The sequence below is a fragment of the Macrotis lagotis genome, chromosome 2 (genome assembly GCF_037893015.1).
Source record: "Macrotis lagotis isolate mMagLag1 chromosome 2, bilby.v1.9.chrom.fasta, whole genome shotgun sequence".
In the NCBI taxonomy this organism is placed as follows: Eukaryota; Metazoa; Chordata; class Mammalia; order Peramelemorphia; family Peramelidae; genus Macrotis; species Macrotis lagotis.
The window spans coordinates 185847704-185869978 of record NC_133659.1 but is presented as its reverse complement, the minus strand read 5'-3'; the positions used below and the strand labels follow the sequence as shown (position 1 = coordinate 185869978).

The following is a 22275-nucleotide window of genomic DNA, read 5'->3' as shown; positions in this document are numbered from 1 at the left end:
CTCCGTGACAGCCGGGAGGGGCGGGCTCGGGCCTGAGCGAGCCGAAGGAGCCGAGGAGCTAGCCCCGCCCCGCTCTCGGGGTCCGGAGCGGGCGCTCGGCCCGGAGGCAGCCCCGCCTCCACGCCCTCCTTTTAACCCTTTAACTCCTTCCCAGCGCGCTAGGACCTGACGCGGGGGTGGGGGGCGCGCGAAAGGGGATGAGCTCGGTGTAGATTGAGATAGATTTTTTTTGTTTGTTTTTTGGACTTTGCCAATGCAGAAAGGTGTTTTTTGCATAGTTTTCATGATGCTTACTAGGTCCCCCCCCCCCAGTGAGAGAGAAGGTAGTTTTCTTTTTTTAATTTCATGGAAAAATAAATTAAAAAAATAAGACGAGTTTAAAAAAAATTCTGAAAGACGTTACTTCTGGAAGCAGCTACTCCAGTGGCCGGGGGTCCAGGCGCTTGGGAGACAAAAGACAGATAGTCTAGAGGGAGCTCGGGGTGCTTTTCTCTGACTCCTCCAGATCAGAGGCAAGTGTGGAAAAACTTTCTCGGGACTTAGGCCGGCCTACGTGGGAAATGTTGCAGAAAGAAGAAATCTCGTTTTTTCTGCCCATGCCCAATTCCTTTCCAGGCCGGGGAAACTGAGGCGAGGACCTAGGTTCCCGGGGGCAAGAATCGCAATCAGAATTTTCGAGCTCAAAACTTCCCTAAGGCTGGGGCTGGGAAGTGGAACACTGGATTTGGGGCGGGGAGGAAGCTCGACAGCTCTTGGCTAGTAGTAAAAGAAGTATTACTCCCCGCGCCCCCCCCCATCTCTCTCTCCCCTGCCTAGCCCCTCTTTAGCCTCCTCCCCTAGGCTTTCCTAAGCCCCGGCGAGGAAGGGGTTAATGGAGTCGCAGGCCTGGGAGCTGGGGAAGGAGAGGGCTCGGAGGGAGGGGCCCGGAGCGGGCGTGCACGGGCAGAGGGTCGGGAGCGCGCGGTGCTGACTCAGCACAGCTTCCCTCAGCTCGGGGTGAAGGGTTCGGGGCTCCGGGGCCCAGCCGCTGAAGCGCCCCCCGCGGGAATCGGCGTCGCTTCCAGCCTTCTCTCCCCCTTTCCCCCGCGGTCCCTACGGGAGACTGAGGCCGGACTTGGGATGGTGTCCCGGGCCCAGGCTCCGCTCGGATGCTGGGGGTCCCAGGGGCATAGACCGGAGGGAGTAAAAACGGGAATGCTGGGGAGGGGCTTCGCCGAGGCTCCTCCCAGATCCCGCCTCTCCCCTCCTCCGTCCTCTGTAGAGAGCAGGCTCGGCCCTGGGCGGAGAAAAAAATACCCCTGGGGTCGGTCACGTGTGCTCCGGGGGTCGCTTCTGGTTCTAAAGAGCAGGATTTAAAGGGGCTTTTGTCAAAGGTGGGTCACCCACTGACCTACGCCAAAGAGACCCTTCCTCGCCCCGCCAGACGGAAGGGGGTCTCCCGGGCCCTACACACTCCTCACCCTTCCCCTCCGCTTTCCAAAGCTTCTACCCTTGACAGTCAGGAAGTTCCTCCTCCCTCCTGCAAGCTCATCCCGTTTCCTCTGGCCCGTGCACAGAAAAGATGGAGAAAGCCATGGGAACTCCGACACTCCCACATGAAGACCGAGGAGGCAGATAGATCACTTCCCTCTCTGTATCTCAAATTGTTTCCCCTGGGAAATGAGAGTGGCAGGCCCTTCCCAGCTGGGATCGTGGTCTATGAAACGGCCTATTCTAGAGATTCGAAACTCCTTTACTGCAAACTACTTTCAACTTGTTTTCTTTACTGTTTTCTTTTCTGTATGTAGCAATCTGCCCTGTCTCCCTGGCGCCTTGCAGTCCCCCCCCCCCCCTCCAATGCAGCTGTTTCTCTGGGGAACTTACACCTAACCTTCCCCTTCCTCTTGCCTTTCTATAAGGCAGCAGTAACCTGCCAGGAAGTCGTTTCCAAGTTGATGAATGAAAATCTTAACAGGTATTGATTACATCCAACTTTCAGATAATCTTGGGCTTAAATTTGAATTTTAATCTCAATACACAGAAGAAATTCCCACCTGTCTCTCCATTTCCTCCAGGATCTTCTTTTCTTCCCCAATACATCCAATCCCCTCATCCTCACATATTTGTATATCTATATCTCATATCTTTGTATGTGCACATCTCTATTTCCCTGAGAATGAGTCCACTAGAAGGAGAGGCTGTGGGTCTCTGTAGGAGCTGAGCATGAAGAAAGTCGGGGTCGGCGAGGACAGCGGCCTCGTTGACTGGAGCTGTGTCGGAAGCACCCACCTCGAAGCAATCTCCTGAGGTCCTGGCGAAAGCGGAGCCCTAGGAAGGCGTAAAGCACAGGATTGAGGCCACAGCGAGCGAGGGCTAGGCCACCGGTCACCAAAAGGGCCATGTCCTTGCGCTTGCTAGCTGAACAACTTCGCTCTCTGGCAGTCAGCAGGTCGGTGGTGTCCAACAGCAAGGCTAGGCTGTAGGGTAACTGCAGGACCACGAAAGCCACTACCAAGGCCACCACAACGCGCAGCGCTCGGCGACGCTCTGGCCCTCTGGCGGCCAAGAGTGTCCGGCCCAAGAGGGCGTAACAGGCCACCATGACTGCGAAAGGCAGCGCAAAGCCCAGGATCACTTGGGCCACTGCGCTGGCCCCTTTGACTGCCTGAGTCAGACCCTCAGGAAATACCAGTCGGCAGCGCCTCTGCCCATCTCGGTGCCCATCTTGACCATAGAGGAGAGAGGGCAGCGCCAGAAGCAGGGAAAGCAGCCAGATTGCTACGGAGACCACATGGGTCCTGACAGCTGGGGGTCTGTGGCCCCCTGGGGAAGCCTGAGCTATGGCCACGTAGCGATCAGCACTAATGCAAGCCAAAAAGAGGAAGCCTGCGTGGAAAGAGGCTGAGTAAAGGCCTGAGACTGTTCGGCAGAGAATGCTGCCCAGTGTCCATCCCTGCAGGGCTCCGGCTGCTGCAAAAGGCAAGGTCAATGCCAGAAGTAGGTCCGCTAAGGCCAACTGGAGCAAATGAGCTGAGGTTGGTGATCGGGCTGCCCGGTGGGCAGCAAGGTGGGTGGCCAAGACAAGACCATTGCCCGCCAGGCCAAAAGCAGCCACAGTGAGAGAGACACTTGGTTGAAAGGCTCTGCTGAAAGACTGGACATCAGCCTTATGGCATAGCTCTGGTATAGTAATCGAAGGGTACACGTCATCACTTTCCCCAGAGTAGGAGTTCCACGAGGTGACCTAGGGAAGAAAGGGAGAAGGAGATAGAATCTATAAGACACCTTCCCTCCCCTAAGACATTGTAAGTTAGGGGCAGTATTAGGATATTCTCAAAACTAGCTCCAAACAGAGCTCCCTATTCCAGACCTCTAGGTGAGCTTGTCTGGAGGAATAGGACTCAATTAGCATTTGTTGATTTGGCTTAATGTTCTGTCTCCTTTCTTGATAGAGGGGACCAATAATGCTGATTACCCATTAAACTGCAGACTGGAGCCTCTCTGTGGTCTTGGAGGGGGTGGAGGGGGAAATTCTGCATTTTCTGTTTTTATCTCTTGGTTTTCTCTGTCTCTCTCTACTCCTCCCCACATTCTGCCCCCAAGACAGCTGTGCTGACCGCGTTCGGCCTGCTTTTCTCCTGGGAATCACTTGACCAAAACGTTAGGGGATTCCCAAGCTCAGGCCTCTTCCGGCCCTGTCTTGATCAGGGCTCAGTGGTACCTCTCATCTTTCTACAACCCTTAGATCTATCTAGATAGTTCAAATGTCTGAGAGCAATACTGGTGTCCGGGATAAGGAGGGGAAAAAAGTATCGACGATCCTGGCCGAGCTGGGCAGCTCTGAAGTCACCAATAACCAACTTCTCATTCTCTCCATACCTCAACCCAACCCCCATTTCTATTCCTCTAGCATCACCCAGAGTCCCACCTGTTCCATTGGTTCAGTCCCCATCTCCCCGCGAAACCGGTTTCCGAGGTGGTCCGGTTGGGGGAGAAGTTAAAACTTGTGGGACAGGAAGGAAGAGGCGGAGAGTGAGAGGGAGGGCGGGGAGGCTAAAGATTAGGGGCCCTTTGGTCCTGCTTTCCCCATCTCCCTCCTCTCTATCCCCCTTTCCCCAACTTTCTCCCCGCCCTCTCTTCCCCTTCCTGTCCACATTCTTCCCATCACGACCCCTTGTGACCCCCCCATCCCACCTTTTCTCTGAATCACCTAACATGGTGTGTCCCCTGAGTCTACCTCTCAGGTTTGGCCCCCTCCAGCCTGTTCTTCAGGAAGGTGTTATGAATCCGGCTATTACAGTAACAGTCGGAGCACAGTGCTTTAACCGGGATGATGCTCTCTGCTCCAGCTTTCCCTATTTTCCCATTCTTCCTATTTTTTCTCTGAAACCTTATCCTCAGAAATCTTCCCGCAGCAGCAGCCCAACTCTCTCTCTCAACCTATTTCCCGCTTGTCCGTGTTGCGTGCGCGCGCGCGGGGTCTCGGGAAGCGGCGCGTGAGGAGGGAACGCGAATCGGGCGGGGGAGGCTGGGGGATGTAAGAGGAGAAGACGGGGAAAGACTGGGAGGGGGAGAGAGGTGAGGGTGGGCAAAAAAAGGACAGAGACATCGGGAGAAAGGGAGAAGGGGAGAAGAGAAGTCTCTTGCACCCTTAAAAATCGCGAGGGGCCACCTGAAACCGGGCAAAGCCCAGGGCCCTTCTGGGCACCATGGGCACCCCGTGGCTCTGCATTTTGCTTGCGGTGGTCACTGGAGCCAGAGGCTGGGGCTGGTGTGAGTATCGGGCCCAGGGGAGGTGCGGGGAGGACCAGAGACCCGGGACCCGAAGGATGCTGGCGGGCGGGTCTGGATCCAGCCGCATTGCGGTTAGGGATGGTGGTGGCGTGCCGATAGTAGAGAGGAGGATCCTTGGACCTCCTTCCCAATTTCGGGTTCTTTCCCCTCAAGCTTAACCTCTCCCTTTCCCAGTGTTTCCGCAATGCAGCTCCAAGCCGAGGACCCCAATTCTTCCGCACCCCTCCCTTCTTTTTCTCTTCCTTCTCCTATAGTCCCCCACCTCCCTAGAGTTCTGGGGCTCCCAGGTCCTAGGGGTCGGGGTCCGGGTGAAAGCGAAATAACTGTTCATCCTCCTAGACTGTAGAGGGGTGGCTGCAGCAGAGATTAGGGTAGGGTAGGGTGGGGCAGACGGGCAGCGCTCGGGTCTCAAACTGACTCTGGACGCAGGGAAGTAGGGGACTCCTCGACCCTTGGAGCAGGTGCCCAAGGGGAGGAAAGAAAAAATTCGGTAGAGTAGCGGTGGGCCGACAATGACCGTGTCTGATCTCCGGGTCCCCCAGATGGCTGTGATGAGGAGCTGGTGGCCTCGCTGTTTTATCGCTCCCTGGGAGCCTCTTCCTACTACGGCTTCTTCACTGGGCCTCGCTTCGCCCGACTTCACGGTGAGGAGTACCGGGGCTCAGGGACAAGGAACTCCTGGTGCATGCAAGCCACCTAAGGCGTGTCTGGGAAATCTCCCTGTGTGGAGTTGGTAGGGATCAAGTGGCCTCCTTATCTGTGACATGCCCTTTCTTGGGATCTGCAGGCACAAGTGGATGGTCTCCTGCCATTGGGGATCGGAATCCCTGGCTACAGATTGACTTGATGAAGAAACATAAAATAAGGGCTGTAGCCACACAGGGCGCCTTCAATTCATGGGATTGGGTTACACGCTATATGCTGCTTTATGGAGATCGCATAGATAGTTGGACGCCTTTTTACCAGCGTGGGCACAATTCGGTATGGATGGTGGGAGCAGGAAGGCAGAGGGAAGTCCAGGGGAAAGCATTCCGGTGTGCCTAGTCCCGAATTTCGGTGCCTCCCTGTCCGCCAGATGGCCCTAGGGTGGAGACTAGGGGAAGATGCCTGTAGGACTGTTTGGACTACAGACTCCGTTATTAGCCTTCTCATGGCTCTCCTCCTCCCTCTCTCCTTCCAGACATTTTTCGGGAACGTGAACGAGTCTGCGGTGGTCCGGCATGACCTCCACTACCATATAACTGCCAGGTATATTCGTATTGTGCCCTTGGCCTGGAACCCTCGAGGCAAGATTGGCTTGAGACTTGGACTCTACGGATGCCCTTACAGTAAGGGGGGGGGGAGGACTGAAGAAACGAATACTTTAAGGGTCTCCAATCTTATGAGCGTGGTGGGGGAAGGGAAAGGAAAAAGGAAGGATGATCAAAGGAGAGTTCAGTGGAAGAAGCTCAACTGAGGACCTCAAGGCCTTTGAGAACTGGGGGTTCTCCAGCTGTGATTGGAGACTCTGGGTGGGAGTTCAGGATGGGTATAAATAGTGGATTGGGTCCTAGTGTTTGGGAATGCAGAAACAGTTAGGAAACAGGAAAAAAGCATGGGGGGATTGGAAGGAGATATCAGCTGAGGCAGTATTGGAGTAAGGACAGGCTAAACTTCCCAGGTGATTTTTGACACATAACATAATTGTATTATCTGGATGGGTCCCTTAAACGTCTTCTCAGTCTGTAAAAAGGATCAAACTTATTTCACTGGGGCATTGTGAGGGTCCAAGATTAACTCTTGAAAGCATATTGTAGGGATGGCTAGGTGAGGTAGTGGATAAAGCACCAACCTTGGACTCAGGAGTACCTGGGTTCAAATCCGGTCTTAGGCACTTAATAATTACCTAGATGTGTGGTCTTGGGCAAGCCACTTAACCCCCATTTGCCTTGCAAAAAAAAAACCTAAAAAAAAGAAAGAAAAGAAAGCATATTGTAAATATTCCAGTGCTGGAGGAATTCAATTGTTATTGTTCCTTTCAGAGTCAGATGTGCTCTACTTTGATGGGGATGATGCTCTCTCTTACCGCTTCCCCAAGGGGGTGAGCCGGACCCTATGGGATGTCATCGCCTTCAGTTTTAAGACGGAGGAGAAAGAAGGGCTCCTTCTGCATTCAGAGGGGATTCAGGGGGACTATGTGACCTTGGAGCTCAAGAATGCTCAATTGTGGCTGCACATGAGCCTCGGTGAGTCTACCAACGCCCAGTTCAGACCTGGCTTCACTAGCTCTCATCCCAGAACAGTTGAAGCTGTCTCTTCTTTAGGTGACCTAGGGAAGAATTTTGACTGGTGATATTTGATCTCTGACCTTTATCCAAAGCCAAGCCCTTCAGTTTCTGACCTTGTCATCAGCCTCTTGCATATAAATATATGATATATGTATATTATATGTATATATTTTGAGGGGTCACTCTATGAACCCCATGACAGGCAACAAGTGTAATGGAAAGAAGCATGAGGTCTGAATTTAGAGGAACTGAAGAAAATCCTGCCTTGGATCCTTAAAGCAGTTTAGAAAAATCACTTCCCAGCCCAGAGGAAACCTTCTCTGTTAAAGGACAAAACTGAACCAAATCATCTCTAAGGTCCTTTCTAGTTCTAAATCCTTGCTCTGTGTAGCTTCAGCGTCTAGCACAAAGTTTGGCTCAAAGTAGGAGTTTAATAAGTACTTATTGATTAATTAATGATAATATCTAGTATTTCTTCTTTCAAGACTTGCAAAATGCTTCATCGAGCATTTTTGCCTTAGCTGCTCACATCAACCCTATGAGGTAAGTTTCGTCATGCCCATTACACAGACAAGAAAACTGAAGTTCATTGCTGTTAGATGATTTGCCCAGTATCTGCAGCTGGATTTGAATGCAGGTCTTTTTGGCTCCCATCTGCCCTCATGGCTGTTTCTTTTCGTGTCTTCTCTTTCCCCACCCCCATCTCACTTGCCATGGACAGGCAGCAACCCTATCCATGCTAGCCCGGGCCATACGACTGTGTTCGCGGGAGGCGTCCTCAATGACTTGCATTGGCACTACTTGCGGCTGGATCGCTTTGGAAGAGACGTCAATTTGACGCTGGATGGCGAGGTTCAGCGGTTCCTGCTCAATGGCGACTTTGAGAAGCTCAACCTAGACACCGAGGTGCTGGGGAGAGAACGGGAGGAAGGGATGCCGCCGGATGGAGAGGGCGGCAGAGGGGAATCACGCTTCGCGAAGGTAGAGGGAGGCTCGAGGATGCTAATGGGACCTGGAGCACAGAGAGGAGACCCCGAGAAGGTCCATTTTGAGAGCGCGTGGGGTGGCGACTACCGTAGAGTTGGGGCATAATGTGTGTAAACTTGAGAGTTCCTGTAGTGTTGACAAATCGTACCAATCTAGGCTGTTAATAGACAGAAAATTGCTCTGATGAAGGCCCATCCTGGGTGGGCAGAGGTCTTAGACCTGGGGGTGATTATGGAAACTAGGGCAATGTGAGCTGCCTGACACCTGGCACCGGTGCTCATCATTTTCCTGCAGATGTTTATAGGAGGTCTGGTCAGGGCTAGGCAGAAGAACCTTGCTTACCGAGAAAATTTTCGCGGCTGCATGGAAAATGTCATCTTTAACCGAGTCAACATCGCTGACCTGGCTGTCCGGGGACATTCTCGGATCTCTTCTGAGGCCAGTATGGGGGAGAAGCGGAGAGGGCAGGAGAGTAGGGGATACAGGAGACCCCATCTCGGGACCGTGAGGGCATATAGGGGAGGTGGGAGGGAGGGGAATGGTGTCACTCCCTAAGCCTCTCTTCCCCACGGAGGGAGGCGGTCTCCCAGGCTACCATATCGATCTGCGACCAGGATCGATACAGGCTGACTCAGCTCCGTCTTCTTTTTGACCACAACAAATAGCAGATGGGAAGGGGGAGGGGCGATGGTAGAATGACCTCCTCCTCCCCCCCCAGACTCTCCTATGGAGGGTGGATCCAGAAGCAGGGAGTGGACCGATTTCCCCCCTCCCCTCTCCCTGGCCAACTAGAAGAAAAAGTGAGTCAAAGGACGAGGGGTCAGGAAAAGCATGGAAGCCTCCTCCCGGCCCCGGCCAGTTGTCAGCGCCCCGCAGATGCCTACTTTGATGGGGCCTGGTCTTCGCACTCTCCCCGCTATAGGGCAAGGTGGCTTTCCGTTGCTTGGATCCGGTCCCACACCCCATCAATTTCGGCGGCCCTCACAACTTCGTGCAGGTGCCCGGCTTCCCCCGCCGCGGCCGCCTCGCCGTTTCCTTCCGTTTTCGGACCTGGGATCTTACGGGGATGCTGCTCTTCTCCAGCCTGTCCGACGGGCTGGGCCACGTGGAGCTGATGCTCAGTGACGGGCAGGTCAATGTGTCCATTGCTCAGCCCGGGCGCAAGAAGCTGCAGTTTGCTGCGGGTGCGGGCGGCAGGGGAGGGGTGCAAGGGCGGGGGAGGGAGAGAGAGAGAGTCATGGGCAAGGGAGGTGTCTCCAAGCACCCTTAGTCTCAGAGAGGATCGCCACCCAGGCCTAGATGAGGGAGTCCGTGTCCTCCTCTCAAAGTCCCTAGGTTGGGAGGAAGCCCGAGGTGGTGTAAAGAACCCAAAGTCACAAGGACCAGGCTAGAACCCTACTATCTATGACCTTCAAGAAGTCTTTTAAACTCTCTGAGTCTGTCTGGAAAAAATGGACAAGTAACCAGTTTTTAAAGATGTCACCACGCATTACTCCCATTATTGTTAGTATTACGAAAGGCAGGCAGACGCGGGAGAGAGTGGAGGGCTGACCCTTGGACTCAGGAAAACCTAGGTCCAAGACCTGTTACTGCTCCGGTTTAGTCAAAGCCTCAGGCAACTGTTTATGACTTTTAATTGTAGAGAAGTTGCTAATTAATAGAAGAGATTTCCATTTCTCCTTCCCAACTGGCAGCTCCCTAAATCAGTAAAATCACAGGTCTAGTTTAAAAAAAATTTTTTTTTCCTGTGGGATGGGTTAGGAAATCTGCCTTGTTTAAAGTTTACTCTCTGAATGGTATTCTCAGCGCTGCTATGCACATCTTCAAGGGAGAGACAATAGGGGGAAGAAAACTTCCAAGAATCTGCCACTAACTAGTTATGTGAACTTAGACAAAACTTCCCCATTTAGTGCTTTAAGGGTTCTTAGAGGCCAATCTCCTCCTCTTTCAATTTAAGGGAGGAAATAGACCCAGAGAGGTTAATTAAATTGCCCGAGGTCAGCCAAGTTCAGGAGGAAATTAGTCTAGGGAGTTTTTTCCTTGAAGTATAGGAGCCTCTGAATGTTTCTGAAAAGAGAAGTGGCATGGTCAGATCTATTTCTTAAGGAAATTTTGGCAGCAACTGTGTGGTATATAAATTGAGGTTATTGTTGGGCGGTTCAGTGGCAGTGGATAGAGCACCAGCCCTGGAGTCAGGAGTACCTGGGTTCAAATTCTGTCTCAGACACTTAATAATTACCTAGCTGTGTGGCCTTGGGCAAGCTACTTAACCCCATTTGCCTTACAAAAACCTTAAAAAAAAAAAGAGGTTATTGTAATAGCCCGGGCAAGAGGGAATAAAGGCCTGAACTAGAATGGTAGTTATCTGGGAGGAGGAAAAAATATATGTAGATTCAGGAGATGTTCCAGAGAGGAAAGGCAATAAAACTTTTACTGATTGGATACCATGAGTGAGGGAGAGCGGAGTCTAGGAAGACTGAAGAAATCATACTTGCATTGCTTACCTCAGAGGGTTGTTGGGTAACTATGATGAATATAAAATGCCATCTGATCATGACCCATTGGGAGCATTCCTTGTGACTTGTGGTCTCTCCCCTCTACCTGAAGGATACCGCCTCAATGATGGTTTCTGGCATGAGGTGAATTTTGCAGCACAGGAAAACACAGCAGTCATTAGTATAGATGATGTTGCAGGGGCTGAATTTCGAGTCTCTCATCCCCTTCAGATCCGTACTGGGATTTCATACTTCTTTGGGGGTGAGTGGTAGCCAAAATTGCCAGCCCCTTGCTTCCCATTCCCAACAGATACCAAGAATTCACAAGAAGAACCAAGGTTTTCTCCAATGTCCTTGACCCCCAGTTTTTTTTTCTTCTTACTGTTACCGGAAGGCATTTCCCCTCTCTAATCTTCAGTATCTTCCTGTCATGTTTTCTTTTTGTATTCATTAATAGATGTGTGTAAGGGATGCCCCTTTCCCCTCTAGGAGAGAGCAGATGGTTGGTTGTTTTGGGTTGGTCATAGGGATGTTTGCCTGATCCAGGTTGTCCTAAACCAGCTGGTCTCTGGGGCTGCCATTCCAATCAGACTGCATTTCATGGCTGCATGGAGCTGCTTAAGGTGGATGGACAGTTAGTCAACCTGACCCTGCTTGAATTCCGTCGGCTTGGGAGATATGCTGAGATCCTATTTGACACATGTGGTATCACTGACAGGTGCACCAAAGCCCCCCCTTTCACAAATGAGGCCAACTTCCCTGAACCCTCCCCCAAAGTCTCAAAGTGGAAGTGACTGACAATGCTCTCTTCCTGCCCCTACTCTCAAGATGCCTTTCTACTACCTCCCCTTATAGGATGATTCTTCTTCTGTCCCAATATGTAATGGGGTCAATGGGGCATATACCCCATTCTACCTGGGAGAGAAGTGGGGGACTGGCATCCTGTATCCCTTGTCTTTTTGGTAAGAATAAGGTAGGAGCAACAATGGCCTGAGTTCCCAGAAACTCTGTCACCTTGTCTTGGCCCTAGGCAGAGTATTTTTCTACCCTGGCTAATTATTCTATTTCTAGTGTGGGAATAGAGAAGTTGTGTTGGGTGAAGGGAACCTGGGGAGAACCTTCCCTTTCTCTCATTTTATTTATCATGATGACCCCACTTTTCTGCCTGGTGCTTTTCCACATCTGCAGGTGCTTCCCAAATCCATGTGAACATGGGGGCCGCTGCTATCAGTCCTGGGATGACTTCATCTGCTACTGTGATCTGACAGGCTACAAAGGGGAGATCTGCCACCAGCGTGAGCCAGGCGGTTGAGGAAGGGTGGGGTGATGAGGGCATCAGAGGATGGAAAAGGGAGCTGGGAATGCACAGGGGGTGGGCAGGAGCTGTTTCTCTTGGCTTCCTCACTCTGGACTTGCCTCTCCATTCTACTAGCCCTATACAAAGAATCATGTGAAGCTTATAGGCTCAGTGGAAAGACCTCTGGAAATTTCACCATCGACCCTGATGGCAGTGGCCCACTAAAGCCTTTTGTGGTGTACTGCGACATCCGAGGTAGGTGGGTCTTTGGGCTAGCCAGAGAACCTGAAGTGGAATTATGGGTCAAGATAGGGAGCAAAGATATCTCTGCAGATAGGAGGGGATGGGTGGTTTGCTTAGGACAGTTAGATAAGATGAGCATTAAACTGGGAGGACAATTAAAGTTTTAGCAATCTACTTTTGTAGATAACTGCTAATCTTCCAATCCCTTCCAGTTCTATTCCTATCCCTAATACTGTAATTCTATCCTTGTCACATTCTAATTCTCTATGTGGGAAATGTAAAGGTATCAAGAAGTCTCATCTCTAGGGAGAGGCCACCCATTCTCACTCTCACCCAACTCTCAGAGAATCGGGCATGGACAGTGGTACGCCATGATCGGCAGTGGACAACTCGAGTGACCGGCTCAAGCCAGGAGCGCCCATTCCTGGGGGCTATCCAATACTGGAATGCATCCTGGGAAGAGGTCAGTGCTCTGGCCAACGCCTCTCAACATTGTGAGCAGTGGATTGAGTTCTCTTGCTATAACTCTCGGTTGCTCAACACTGCAGGTGAGAAAAGACATAAATAAAAGGACAATAGCATATCAATGGAGGAATTTTAGTGGTAGCCTAGTCCAGCAGTTCTGGACTTTGGGTATATGTGTGTGTGTATATGTGTGTGTAGCATGGTCTCTTTTGCCTCTGAAGAGGCCTATGGAAGGAATTCTTCTCAGGATGACATTCTTATGTGCATAAAATAAAATATGTAGGATTACAGATGAAACTAATTACATTATGTATTGCTATAATAATTATATTATATATATATACATACATATATATATATTTAATTCTTTTGCAAGGCAATGGGGTTAAGTGACTTGCCCAAGGCCACACAGCTAGGTAATTATTAAGTGTCTGAGGCCGAATTTGAACTCAGGTACTTCTGACTCCAGGGCCAGTGCTCTAACTACTGTGCCACCAATCCATCCCCTATACTATGTATATATTGATATACAGTTAAATTGTTAGCTGAATTGGAAATAGTTATCAAAATATTGGAAGAACACATTAATTGACTTCAGATTAAGAACCCTTGATTTAGCTCAACCTTCTTGTCTGGGAGTTGAAAGGAAAGCTGGGCGACAGAGAGGTAAGGGGATTTGCTGAAAGTTATATTGCTAGTTAGTAAACAAGCCAGGATTAGACCCAACAACCTGACTCTTTTTGCTGTTGTTCCTTTGTATCCAGCTCTTAGTGACCCCATGCACTTGTCTATTGGGTGTTTTTGGCAAAAACAAACAAACAAAAAAAAAACTGGAGTGGCCTGCCATTTCTTTCTACAGTGTACCTCCATTTTTACAGATAAGAAATTGAGGCAAACAGGGTTAAGTGACTTGGCAGGGTTACACAGTTCATAAATGTCTCAGACCAGATTTGTACTCAGGTCTTTTTGACTCCAAGCCCAGTGCTCCATTCTGCTGCCCACCTGCCCCCTTGTCCAGTGCTTTTTCTACTCTCTTTCAGTAGAGTGTTACAGAGGTGGTGACTGAGGAAGGGTTCTTCAATTTGATTAGTGACATTATTACCAAGAGAAGGGCCTGTGGGAAGATTATGGAGGAAAGGGTGTTTGTATACATGTTGTGGTGAAGTATGGTGAAGAGACCAAAAGATAACAGTAATTGGAAAACTCACCCCCACTTCTTCTCTACATTTCCAGGTGGCTACCCCTTCAGCTTCTGGATAGGTCGAAATGAGGAACAGCATTTTTATTGGGGGGGATCTCAGCCTGGGATTCAGCGCTGTGCCTGCGGCCTAGATAAGAGCTGTGTGGATCCCACACTGTATTGCAACTGTGACGCTGATGAGCCCCAGTGGTAAGGATGGCAGGGGTGGCTCAGAATCCTAAAGGTTCAGGGGCCTCCAGGGGATACAAGGAGCCTTGAAAAAGTCTAGAACTTATTCACTTATCCAACAGGCATTTATTAGCATTCCTTTCCTCAAGGAGCTCACATTCTAACAGGGTGCTAATCTGACATCCCCTCTGACCCCCAACCCACCCCAATTCTAACCTTGATCCCCTCCCCTGCAGGAGAACAGACAAAGGACTGCTGACCTTTGTGGACCACTTACCTGTCAGACAGGTGGTTGTTGGGGATACTAACCGATCCAACTCAGAGGCCCAGTTCTTCCTGAAGCCTCTTCGTTGCTATGGAGACCGTGAGTGATAGACCTGCCAATGGGCATTTCTTCAGCTCTCCAATCCAAGTTCTCAGACCCATTTCCCCAATGATCTCCAAGTTCTTCTGTGACTCTTTCTGTGACACTGCCCCCACTCCCATCATGTCTTCTCTATATCTCCTTCCACTGATACCTCTCCCATTTCTGGGGTCCTCCATTCCTCTTCTATTTCTACCCATATACCAGAGACACCATTTTGTGATGGCATTCACCCTCTTTTTCACCCCTACCTTGTTCCCACCCATCCACCCACACATCATTTCTCCTTTGACTCTTGTGTCTCTATTCTCCTCCCTTATCTTTCATGACCCTCTCACTCTGTATTTTTCTCTCTCATTCTGTTTCCTCCATGCATTTTCTAAAAAAACTGATGGTTCCCTGCTTCCTCACCACTTTTCCTTCCTCTCTGTGTCCCTCAGGGAACTCCTGGAATACCATCTCTTTCCACTCTGGTGCTTCACTGCTCTTCCCTCCCATCCGTGCCAACTACAGTCTTGATGTCTCTTTCTATTTCAAGACCACAGCTGACTCAGGTGTCTTCCTAGAGAATAAGGGAGGCCGCTACTGTCAGTGGCGAAGACCATACCTTCGCCTTGAACTCAACAGTGAGTGGGTTATGAGATGGGAGGAGGTATGTGAAGGACACTGGAAGAATGGAGGGAACAAGAGCAAGGATGATGTAAGGGATATATGACTGAGGAAAGATCAGGTGGAAAGCAAATTGAGGAGGAAAAGGAGTTTTAGAATCAGAAAGGAGTTGAGGGATTATCCAGTCCAATGGTTTTCAAACTTTTTGGTAAGACAAGCAACATAAAATTGTGAGGTACCAATGCCTCAGAGGTACCAATTCCTCACTCAACTGTGAATAATTATTGTATTGGTAGTTGTTGAGAAAATATTTGACAGAATAGGAATCTTTTATAATCTCTTTGCCCTAGAAATTGAGAACCAAGGATCTGGTCCAACTCCCTCATTTTAGAGATCAGGTGAAATTGATCCCATTTTAAAGATGAGGAGAAATTGACCCATTTTGGGCTCAAATCTTATGGGTTTGGGACTCATCCAAAGTAACAAAAGAGAAATTAAATGGAGTTGAGCTCTAGAGAGAGATATGCCCAGAAAGGGAAAGTTGGGGGTCTTGGTTTAAAAATAGATCTGAGGGAAGCTAGATGGCACAGTGGATAGAGCACCGGCCCTGGAGTCAGGCGGACCTGAGTTCAAATCCAACCTCAGACACTTAATAATTACTTAGCTGTGTGGCCTTGGGTAAGCCACTTAACCCCATTGCCTTGCAAAAAACCTAAAAAAAAAATAGATCTGGGAGGATTTTTGTGGGATGTTTAGAGAGATGAAGGGATGAACATATGATGTTCAGGAGTCTGGGGGCAGGGCGGGGGAATCCTAGGGGTTGGAATCCTAAGGTGATCAAGAAGTAACTTGGTTGTGCTCTCTTCCTTTTCTCCCCATGCTCTAGCCTCTCGAGATATAGTTTTTGCCTTTGATGTGGGAAATGGTGATGAAAACCTCACAGTTCACTCTGAGGACATGGAATTTAATGATGATGAATGGCACCTGGTCCGGGCTGAGATCAATGTAAAGCTGGCCCGGCTCCGGGTTGACCATCAACCTTGGGAGATTCGGCCGATGCCTCTCCAAACCTACATCTGGTTAGAGTATGACCGGCCTCTTACTGTTGGTGAGCAGGAACCCCATTTTCCACAGCTAAAGCAGTCTCCCATCTTGCTCATAAACAAGCCAAAGTCCTACTCCATATTTTCTAGCATTTTAATTCCTCATTTCCTTTTATAACTAGTCAAAAGTCCCTTCTCATTCTCTGGAAGTGGGGGTCCTTCCTTCTATAGCACCTTAGCCATTAACTTCAGTCCTCTTTGAGGATCAAAGAACATAGCTTTAGATCTGTAAGAGAATTCAGACATTTTTTAATTTAGTTACTTCATTTTATAGATAGGAAACTGAGACCCAGAGAGGTTATGTATGGTATTTGGGATCATGTTAAGCCAGATCTGGGATTGGCTTCATGTCTTCTGACTCCAGATGCAGCTTTCTTTCCACAGTACCACATTGCCTTTTTTTGATTCTGTTTTCTTCCTCTTATCCTCTCTACTTCATGAAAGCACATGGGCCCCACCAACTCTATGGATCATTTCCAGATTTACTCTTGAGGATCTGTTCATAATTATTATTTATTTTTTTGCAAGGCAGTGGAGTTAAGTGGCTTGCCCAAGGCCACAAGGCTAAGTAATTATTAAATATCTGAGGCTGGATTTGAACTCAGGTACTCCTGACTCCAAGGCCAGTGCTCTATCCACTGCGCCACCTAGCTGCCCCCCCATAATTATTTTTAAAATTCAATTTATTTGTGGAACTGGACAATTTGAACCCCTGTGGCTTCATTGCCTTTGCTATATTCCCTGAGGAGGGTTGCCACAATATCTTGAGCTTTGGATATGTGGGCTGGCTCCTTTTTTCTGGAAGACAAGCCATAGGTGGGGTAGCTAGGTGGGAGAGTAGGTAGAACTGGCATCCTTGGCCAGGAGAGATATGAAATAGCTAGGCAGTACAGGGGATAAGCTTGGAGTCAGGAAAATGTGAAGTCAAATCCAGACTCAGACACTTAGTTGTGTGATCCTGGGCAAGTCACTTAACTTCCCTGGGTCTCAATTTCCTCATCTATAAAAATGGGCATAAAATAGTGACCCCTATCTCCCAGAGTTGTTGTGAGGATAGTATTTGCAGAATGCTTTTAAAACCTAAAATACTGTAAGTGCTAGCAATTATTATCATATAGTACCTTCCTTTTCCAGTTTCCCACTGGAGTCTTCTTTCTTTGCCCAAGATGGCTACAGGAGTCCTTCATCCTGCCCTTCTTATAACTCAGTTTGTCCCATTTGTACTCACTGATATATCTTGAGTAGAGAGAGGCCTTAGAGTTCATCTAATCCAGTCCTTTTATTTTACAGATAAACAAATTGAGATCCATGGAAATTAAGTGACTTTCCCAAGATCACATGATTAGCAAATACTAGAACAGGGATCTAGACCCTGATTCTCTCCTTTTAAAGCTAATGATGTTTCTGCTACATACAGGCTTTCCATTATTATTTCCATTAGTCTCTCATGAGGCTTCAGCCTAATTAATTAACACAGCTCTTTGGGACTATAAAGAAGAATATAAATCACATATGCTTCTTTTTCTCTATGTCTCTGTCTCAGAAACTCAGATGAAATATCTCATTGGGCCCCTTCCCTTTCACTACCTCCGAGCTCACTCCTCTTTCCCAAGGTCAACATTTCCAGGTTTTCTCATGATTTTGCTCCCTTAGGTTCTGCAGAGAACAAGAGGCAGCCCTTCCTGGGCTGCTTACGGGCAATGCGCCTAAATGGTATTACCTTGAACCTGGAGGGTCGTGCCAATGCCTCAGAGGGCACTTCACCCAACTGCACAGGCCGCTGTCTTCACCCAAAGCTCCCCTGTTTTCATGGTGGACGGTGTGTGGAACGGTACAGCTACTATACATGTGATTGTGATCTCACAGCCTTCGAAGGGCCCTACTGCAATCATGGTCAGTGGAAAGGGTCAGGTTGGGATCTTGGGGGATGTGGGCAGTCATAGAGGGCTGGAGGAGAGGGAAGTCCAAAGATAAGCATCCTTTTTGAGAACTGAGTGGAGGAAATTAGAGCCATGCCCAGAGTAGGGTATTTCTCCCAGGCCCCATGCTCTAGGGAAACCTGTTATAGCCATTTGGTGATATAGGAGCAGTGGGCTGGGGGTGGGACAATCAATTGTTTCCTAAAAGGCCTAAAATTTCATATCCCTCACTTCTAACACACATTTTCAGTTACACACACACATACACACACACACACACACACACACACACACACACAAATACAAGAGTCAGAGACTCAAAAGAGTAGGATTGGGCCTTATGCCAAGTCTGTCTTTAATTGGTCATTGGGATGGAGATAGGTGTAAGTTTTAATAGTAATATAGATGGGAAGAGATTGTCACTGAAGGCAGAGAGGGACATGAGGGAATGAAGAGGAAAGTTAGAAAGACTAAAAGAATTAAAATGGAGATGGACTGGGCTCCATGGTCTAGAGCTGTGAAAAACTTCTGACATGTTGCCTCTCCCTAGACATCGGTGGCTTCTTTGAGGAAGGAACTTGGGTACGCTATAATCTGCAGTCAGCCCTTCGCTCCGCAGCTCAGGAGTTCTCTCACATGCTGAGCCGCCCAGTGCCTGGCTATGAGCCTGGCTATGTCCCGGGCTATGACACCCCTGGTTACGTGCCTGGATATCATGGTCCTGGTTACCAACTCCCTGAATACCCTCGGCCTGGTCGCCCTGTGCCTGGCTATCGGGGACCAGTCTACAACGTCACTGGTGAGGAGGTCTCCTTCAGTTTCAGCACTACCTCTGCTCCAGCCATCCTACTCTATGTTAGTTCCTTTGTCCAAGATTACATGGCTGTGCTCATCAAGGAGGATGGTGAGTTCTTTTATTCATTTATTCCAGATTCTCCTTAGTATCTCCAGTCATTGCTCTGTCCAACCCAGGGAACAATTTCCCTTTTCTCCCTAGGCACTCACAGGGGATGGGGAGGGTACTGGCTACCAGATTGGGGGAGTGGTGTTATGTTGGCAGCTCCCCTCCCCTGCAGGGACCCTGCAGCTGCGTTACCAGTTGGGTACTAGCCCTTATGTGTATCCGCTGACCACCCGGCCAGTCACTGATGGTCAATCCCACAGCATCAATATCACCCGTGTCTACAGAAGCCTCTTTATCCAGGTAGGCAAAGGAGGAGGGGAGTGTTATGAGGGATGCTGATGCATTAGTTAGGCTAGGAGAATCTTTCAAATGAGTAGACATTAGTTAGTCTCATCATTGTCCAGATGAAGTAAGGGGTGTCTATTTGGCCTATATCTGAGATCATGTATGTTTTGTTTGCCATATTCCAGGTGGATTATTTCCCACTGATGGAACAGAAATTCTCATTGCTTGTGGACAGTCAGTTGGACTCACCAAAGGCCTTGTACCTGGGTCGTGTTATGGGTGAGGTGTTACAGGGATTTTGTCGTTGGGAAACTGCAGAGAGCAGAAAGATCTTGTGAATCTGAGGAAGGAGTCACAGCAACAACTGAACCAATAAAGAATGAATTATTAAGAATCTAGGAAGGACAACTAGGTGGTGCAGTGGATAGAGTACTGGCCCTGGAGTAAGGAGGACCTGAGTTCAAAACAGACCTCAGAAAATAATTACCTAGCTGTGTGACCTTGGGCAAATCACTCAACCCCGCTGCCTTGCAAAAACCAAAAAAAAAAAAAAAAAATCTAGGGAGAAGAGGCATGACTAGGGTAGAGTAACTGGGGCCTTGCTTCAGGGCAACAAAGTTTAGAACTAGGCAGATAGCACTGATACTCCTTTAATAGCATAAAAATCAATCAGCTTAGCACCTAATCAGCAAGAAAAATTAGTTAAGATATAAAATTGTTTGATAACAGGTGCTTCCTTCTGCTTGCTGCTCACTCTAGGTGAGCCCCACATGCCTACCAGGGTAGTACACTAATTAGGTTTTGGAGTCTCTCCCCAAGGAATTTGTCTTTAAAAGTTGATTTGAGGGTGTTTTTTGTTTCAGTGCTAAGTCTGAAAAATACTAATTACAGCTCTGCCAGGAAATTACTGTCTTCTTCCTTTCATTGGGGATTTGCCCTTTTCCTTTTTTTTCATTCTTCAGAGACAGGAGTGATTGACCCTGAGATCCAGCGCTACAACACCCCAGGCTTTTCAGGTTGCCTCTCAGGTGTTCGCTTCAACAATGTAGCCCCACTCAAAACCCATTTCCGGGGAGTCCGTCCATTTCCCCGTGAGATTTCTGAAGCCCTTCGTGTTCAAGGGGATTTGGCTGAGTCCAACTGTGGTGCTATGCCACATTCTGGCTTTGAGGTGCCACCTGAGCTTGATCCTTGGTACCTGCCACCAGGTAAGTGTCCCAGGGCAGGGGAGAGGGAAAGGGACTTCCTGCTGAGAAGGATCATTAGTGTCAGAACTTAGGATTTCTAGTGACTAGGCATCTCATCCCCTTACAGATTTCATCTACTATCATGATGATGGTTGGGTCGCTATCATCATAGGCTGTGAGTAACAGTTCCTTGTTTCAAATGCTACCTATAACATATTTCCTGTTCCTTAGCACACATAACCTGATGGTTTGCATGGTCACACAGAGAAAAGCTAAAGAGGATTACAGTAAAAGTTCAGGGAGCATTTGAAGGTAGATTTTTTTTTAAAGCAAGTGAAGATTTATTATTAACCTTTACTGCTCAGATGAAAACCAACTGTACCTAGGAGTGGGACGGAATGGAGTAAGAAGTCGTGGGAATAGACTTTGAGGTAAAAAACAAAAGTTGGGGAATGAAAATATTAAGCTTTCAAGTGCCAGAAAAACAGCTCCTATAAAGGTTAAGGAACAGTTACAATTTTAGCACAGACTGGGAAAAGATATGTACATATAAAATGCACAGCGACCACAATAATCTTTTCCTTTTCCTCCAGTTGTGGTGACTCTTTTGCTACTGGGACTGGTGGGACTGCTGGTCCTCTTCTACCTGCAAAATCATCGATACAAGGGTTCTTACCATACCCATGAGCCCAAGGCCACTCATGATTACCATGCTGCTAGCAAGACACCTTTACCCCCTTCTACTCCTGCCCGGGCTCCTACTCCACAGCCCCCAGCCCCTGCACCAGCTGTTCGGGACCAGAATCTGCCCCAGATCCTGGAGGAGTCCCGTTCTGAATAAGTCAGGAGAGGGATCTGTGGGCTCAAGTCCCTCTCCCCAGACCCCAGCTATCTTCCTCCCTTGATTCTCACCCCCTGATTAAGGGCATCAGGATTCCTTCCCTGAGTTGGCTCTGTTCACATAGACTAGAGGGTTATAAAACTCTTCCTGCCCACTTTCCTACACAGAGCTGCAGTTGGGACCAAAGGGAGAGGCACTGCCTTGAGCTATATGCCCATCCCTTCCCTTCTCCTATGCACCTTCCCCAAACCCCTCTTCACTCAGGCTCCTGGCCCAGTGCCTGGCAGGAGATGCCTGGGGTGGAAATGGGCATAAGCCCCTCCCACCATCTCTGCCCTAGCCCCATCTCCAATTGCTACAAGGGATTAACAACAGTGTACAGGGGGAGATTATCTGCTCCCCCCCCACATACCCAATCTCAGCAGGGATAGATGTGGGGGCTACCCAGGATACGGGGGGGAGGAGGCTGCTAAATCATTTCCCCAAGCCTCCCCTCTGTCCTGCTGGAGTGAGGAGCACCTTCCCCAACCTGCCATCCCCCTTTTTTAAGGAGTCAAGACTTCTGCTTAGCACCTTAGCACCCCAGCACCCCTGCTACTTCATCTGCTTCAGTCAAAGCCATATGCCAAAACATGCAAGGTAGAGAAATTTAGGCAGACCCTTAATTCCTCTATAGTCCCCTCCCACTTTCCCTTCAAGGATGTGCAATAAATAACTTTGGTGTCTGCTTAAAGGCCCAACCGCTCTCCAGTGCATGAGGAGCACCCCTTCCTCCTATGCTCAGATGCTGCTTTGTGTGCCCAGGAGACCATGTTCTTTATACATTTTTTTTTGTTGCAAAGTAACTCCAGAAGATCTCTATATTACAGTAATTTTTTAAATTCTTGGTTTATATATAAAAAACAAAAACAAACCCAGTCAAGTGTTCTGTCCCATGTTGTATGTACCCTGTGGTCTGTAGATTGCTCCTATGTTGGTTATCTCCAAATTCTGCTCACTCCCCCAACCTGGACCTCTTCTCTCCATACTAAGACAGACCCTGTTGTGTTGACAAAGACTCAGAGAGCTGTTCCAATAAAGAGAGTGACAGAGTTGGTCTTTGTGTGGTGGCAGATGCTACAGTTGTTGGGGAGGAGTGGGAGCAGGATGAGGTAGTTGATAGTGGGA

The 22275-nt window shown here is 48.9% G+C and overlaps 3 protein-coding genes across 8 annotated transcripts in view; 1 reads left to right on the top strand and 2 right to left on the bottom strand.

Moving 5' to 3' along the window:
- The first annotated feature begins 58 nt into the window (after positions 1-58).
- On the top strand, positions 59-22249 carry CNTNAP1 (contactin associated protein 1). Of its 5 annotated transcripts, XM_074223834.1 has the most exons (24): positions 4645-4752; positions 5316-5417; positions 5561-5754; positions 5954-6101; positions 6795-6998; positions 7762-7946; positions 8322-8465; positions 8950-9211; positions 10635-10784; positions 11069-11240; positions 11711-11817; positions 11955-12074; positions 12407-12610; positions 13761-13917; positions 14133-14260; positions 14701-14886; positions 15756-15977; positions 17626-17865; positions 18442-18795; positions 18968-19095; positions 19266-19359; positions 20043-20288; positions 20395-20442; positions 20861-22249. In XM_074223834.1, the coding sequence occupies exons 1-24, from the start codon at positions 4689-4691 to the stop codon at positions 21106-21108; spliced, it is 4107 nt and encodes a 1368-aa protein (XP_074079935.1). In that variant the 5' UTR covers positions 4645-4688; the 3' UTR covers positions 21109-22249. The 5 variants fall into 5 exon arrangements, with proteins under 5 accessions (XP_074079937.1, XP_074079939.1, XP_074079938.1 ...); XM_074223836.1 differs by lacking the exons at positions 4645-4752; positions 5561-5754 and adding an exon at positions 59-3162 and having other exon boundaries at positions 20861-22248; XM_074223835.1 differs by lacking the exons at positions 4645-4752; positions 5561-5754 and having other exon boundaries at positions 4770-5417; positions 20861-22248.
- CCR10 (C-C motif chemokine receptor 10) lies at positions 1938-3932 on the bottom strand. Its single transcript, XM_074223847.1, has 2 exons — positions 3908-3932; positions 1938-3223 (listed from the first exon to the last, which is right to left on the bottom strand). Exons 1-2 carry the CDS (start codon positions 3929-3931, stop codon positions 2165-2167), a joined length of 1083 nt encoding a protein of 360 aa, XP_074079948.1. The 5' UTR covers position 3932; the 3' UTR covers positions 1938-2164.
- The window catches only part of EZH1 (enhancer of zeste 1 polycomb repressive complex 2 subunit), a 50083-nt gene continuing 48632 nt past the window's right edge, over positions 20825-22275 (bottom strand). The window contains exons 21-22 of one of the 2 annotated variants that reach the window (XM_074223840.1): positions 22023-22174; positions 20825-20913 (exon numbers count right to left, since the gene is read on the bottom strand). In XM_074223840.1, the coding sequence (XP_074079941.1) occupies positions 22027-22174 (148 nt within the window). In that variant the 3' untranslated portion in view covers positions 20825-20913; positions 22023-22026. Of the gene's footprint in view, positions 22175-22275 lie in introns of both variants that reach the window. The other variant, XM_074223839.1, reaches the window with a different exon arrangement.

Bases quoted from the DNA above. Each gene is read 5' to 3' on its own strand.
- CCR10 (XM_074223847.1), bottom strand. From the start codon at position 3,931: ATGGGGACTGAACCAATGGAACAG. The intron at 3,224-3,907 runs GTGGGACTCTGG...TTTCTTCCCTAG, and splicing joins GGACTGAACCAATGGAACAG to GTCACCTCGTGGAACTCCTA.
- CNTNAP1 (XM_074223834.1), top strand. From the start codon at position 4,689: ATGGGCACCCCGTGGCTCTGCATTTTGCTTGCGGTGGTCACTGGAGCC. The intron at 5,755-5,953 runs GTATGGATGGTG...CTCTCCTTCCAG, and splicing joins ACCAGCGTGGGCACAATTCG to ACATTTTTCGGGAACGTGAA. The intron at 11,241-11,710 runs GTGCACCAAAGC...CCACATCTGCAG, and splicing joins ACATGTGGTATCACTGACAG to GTGCTTCCCAAATCCATGTG.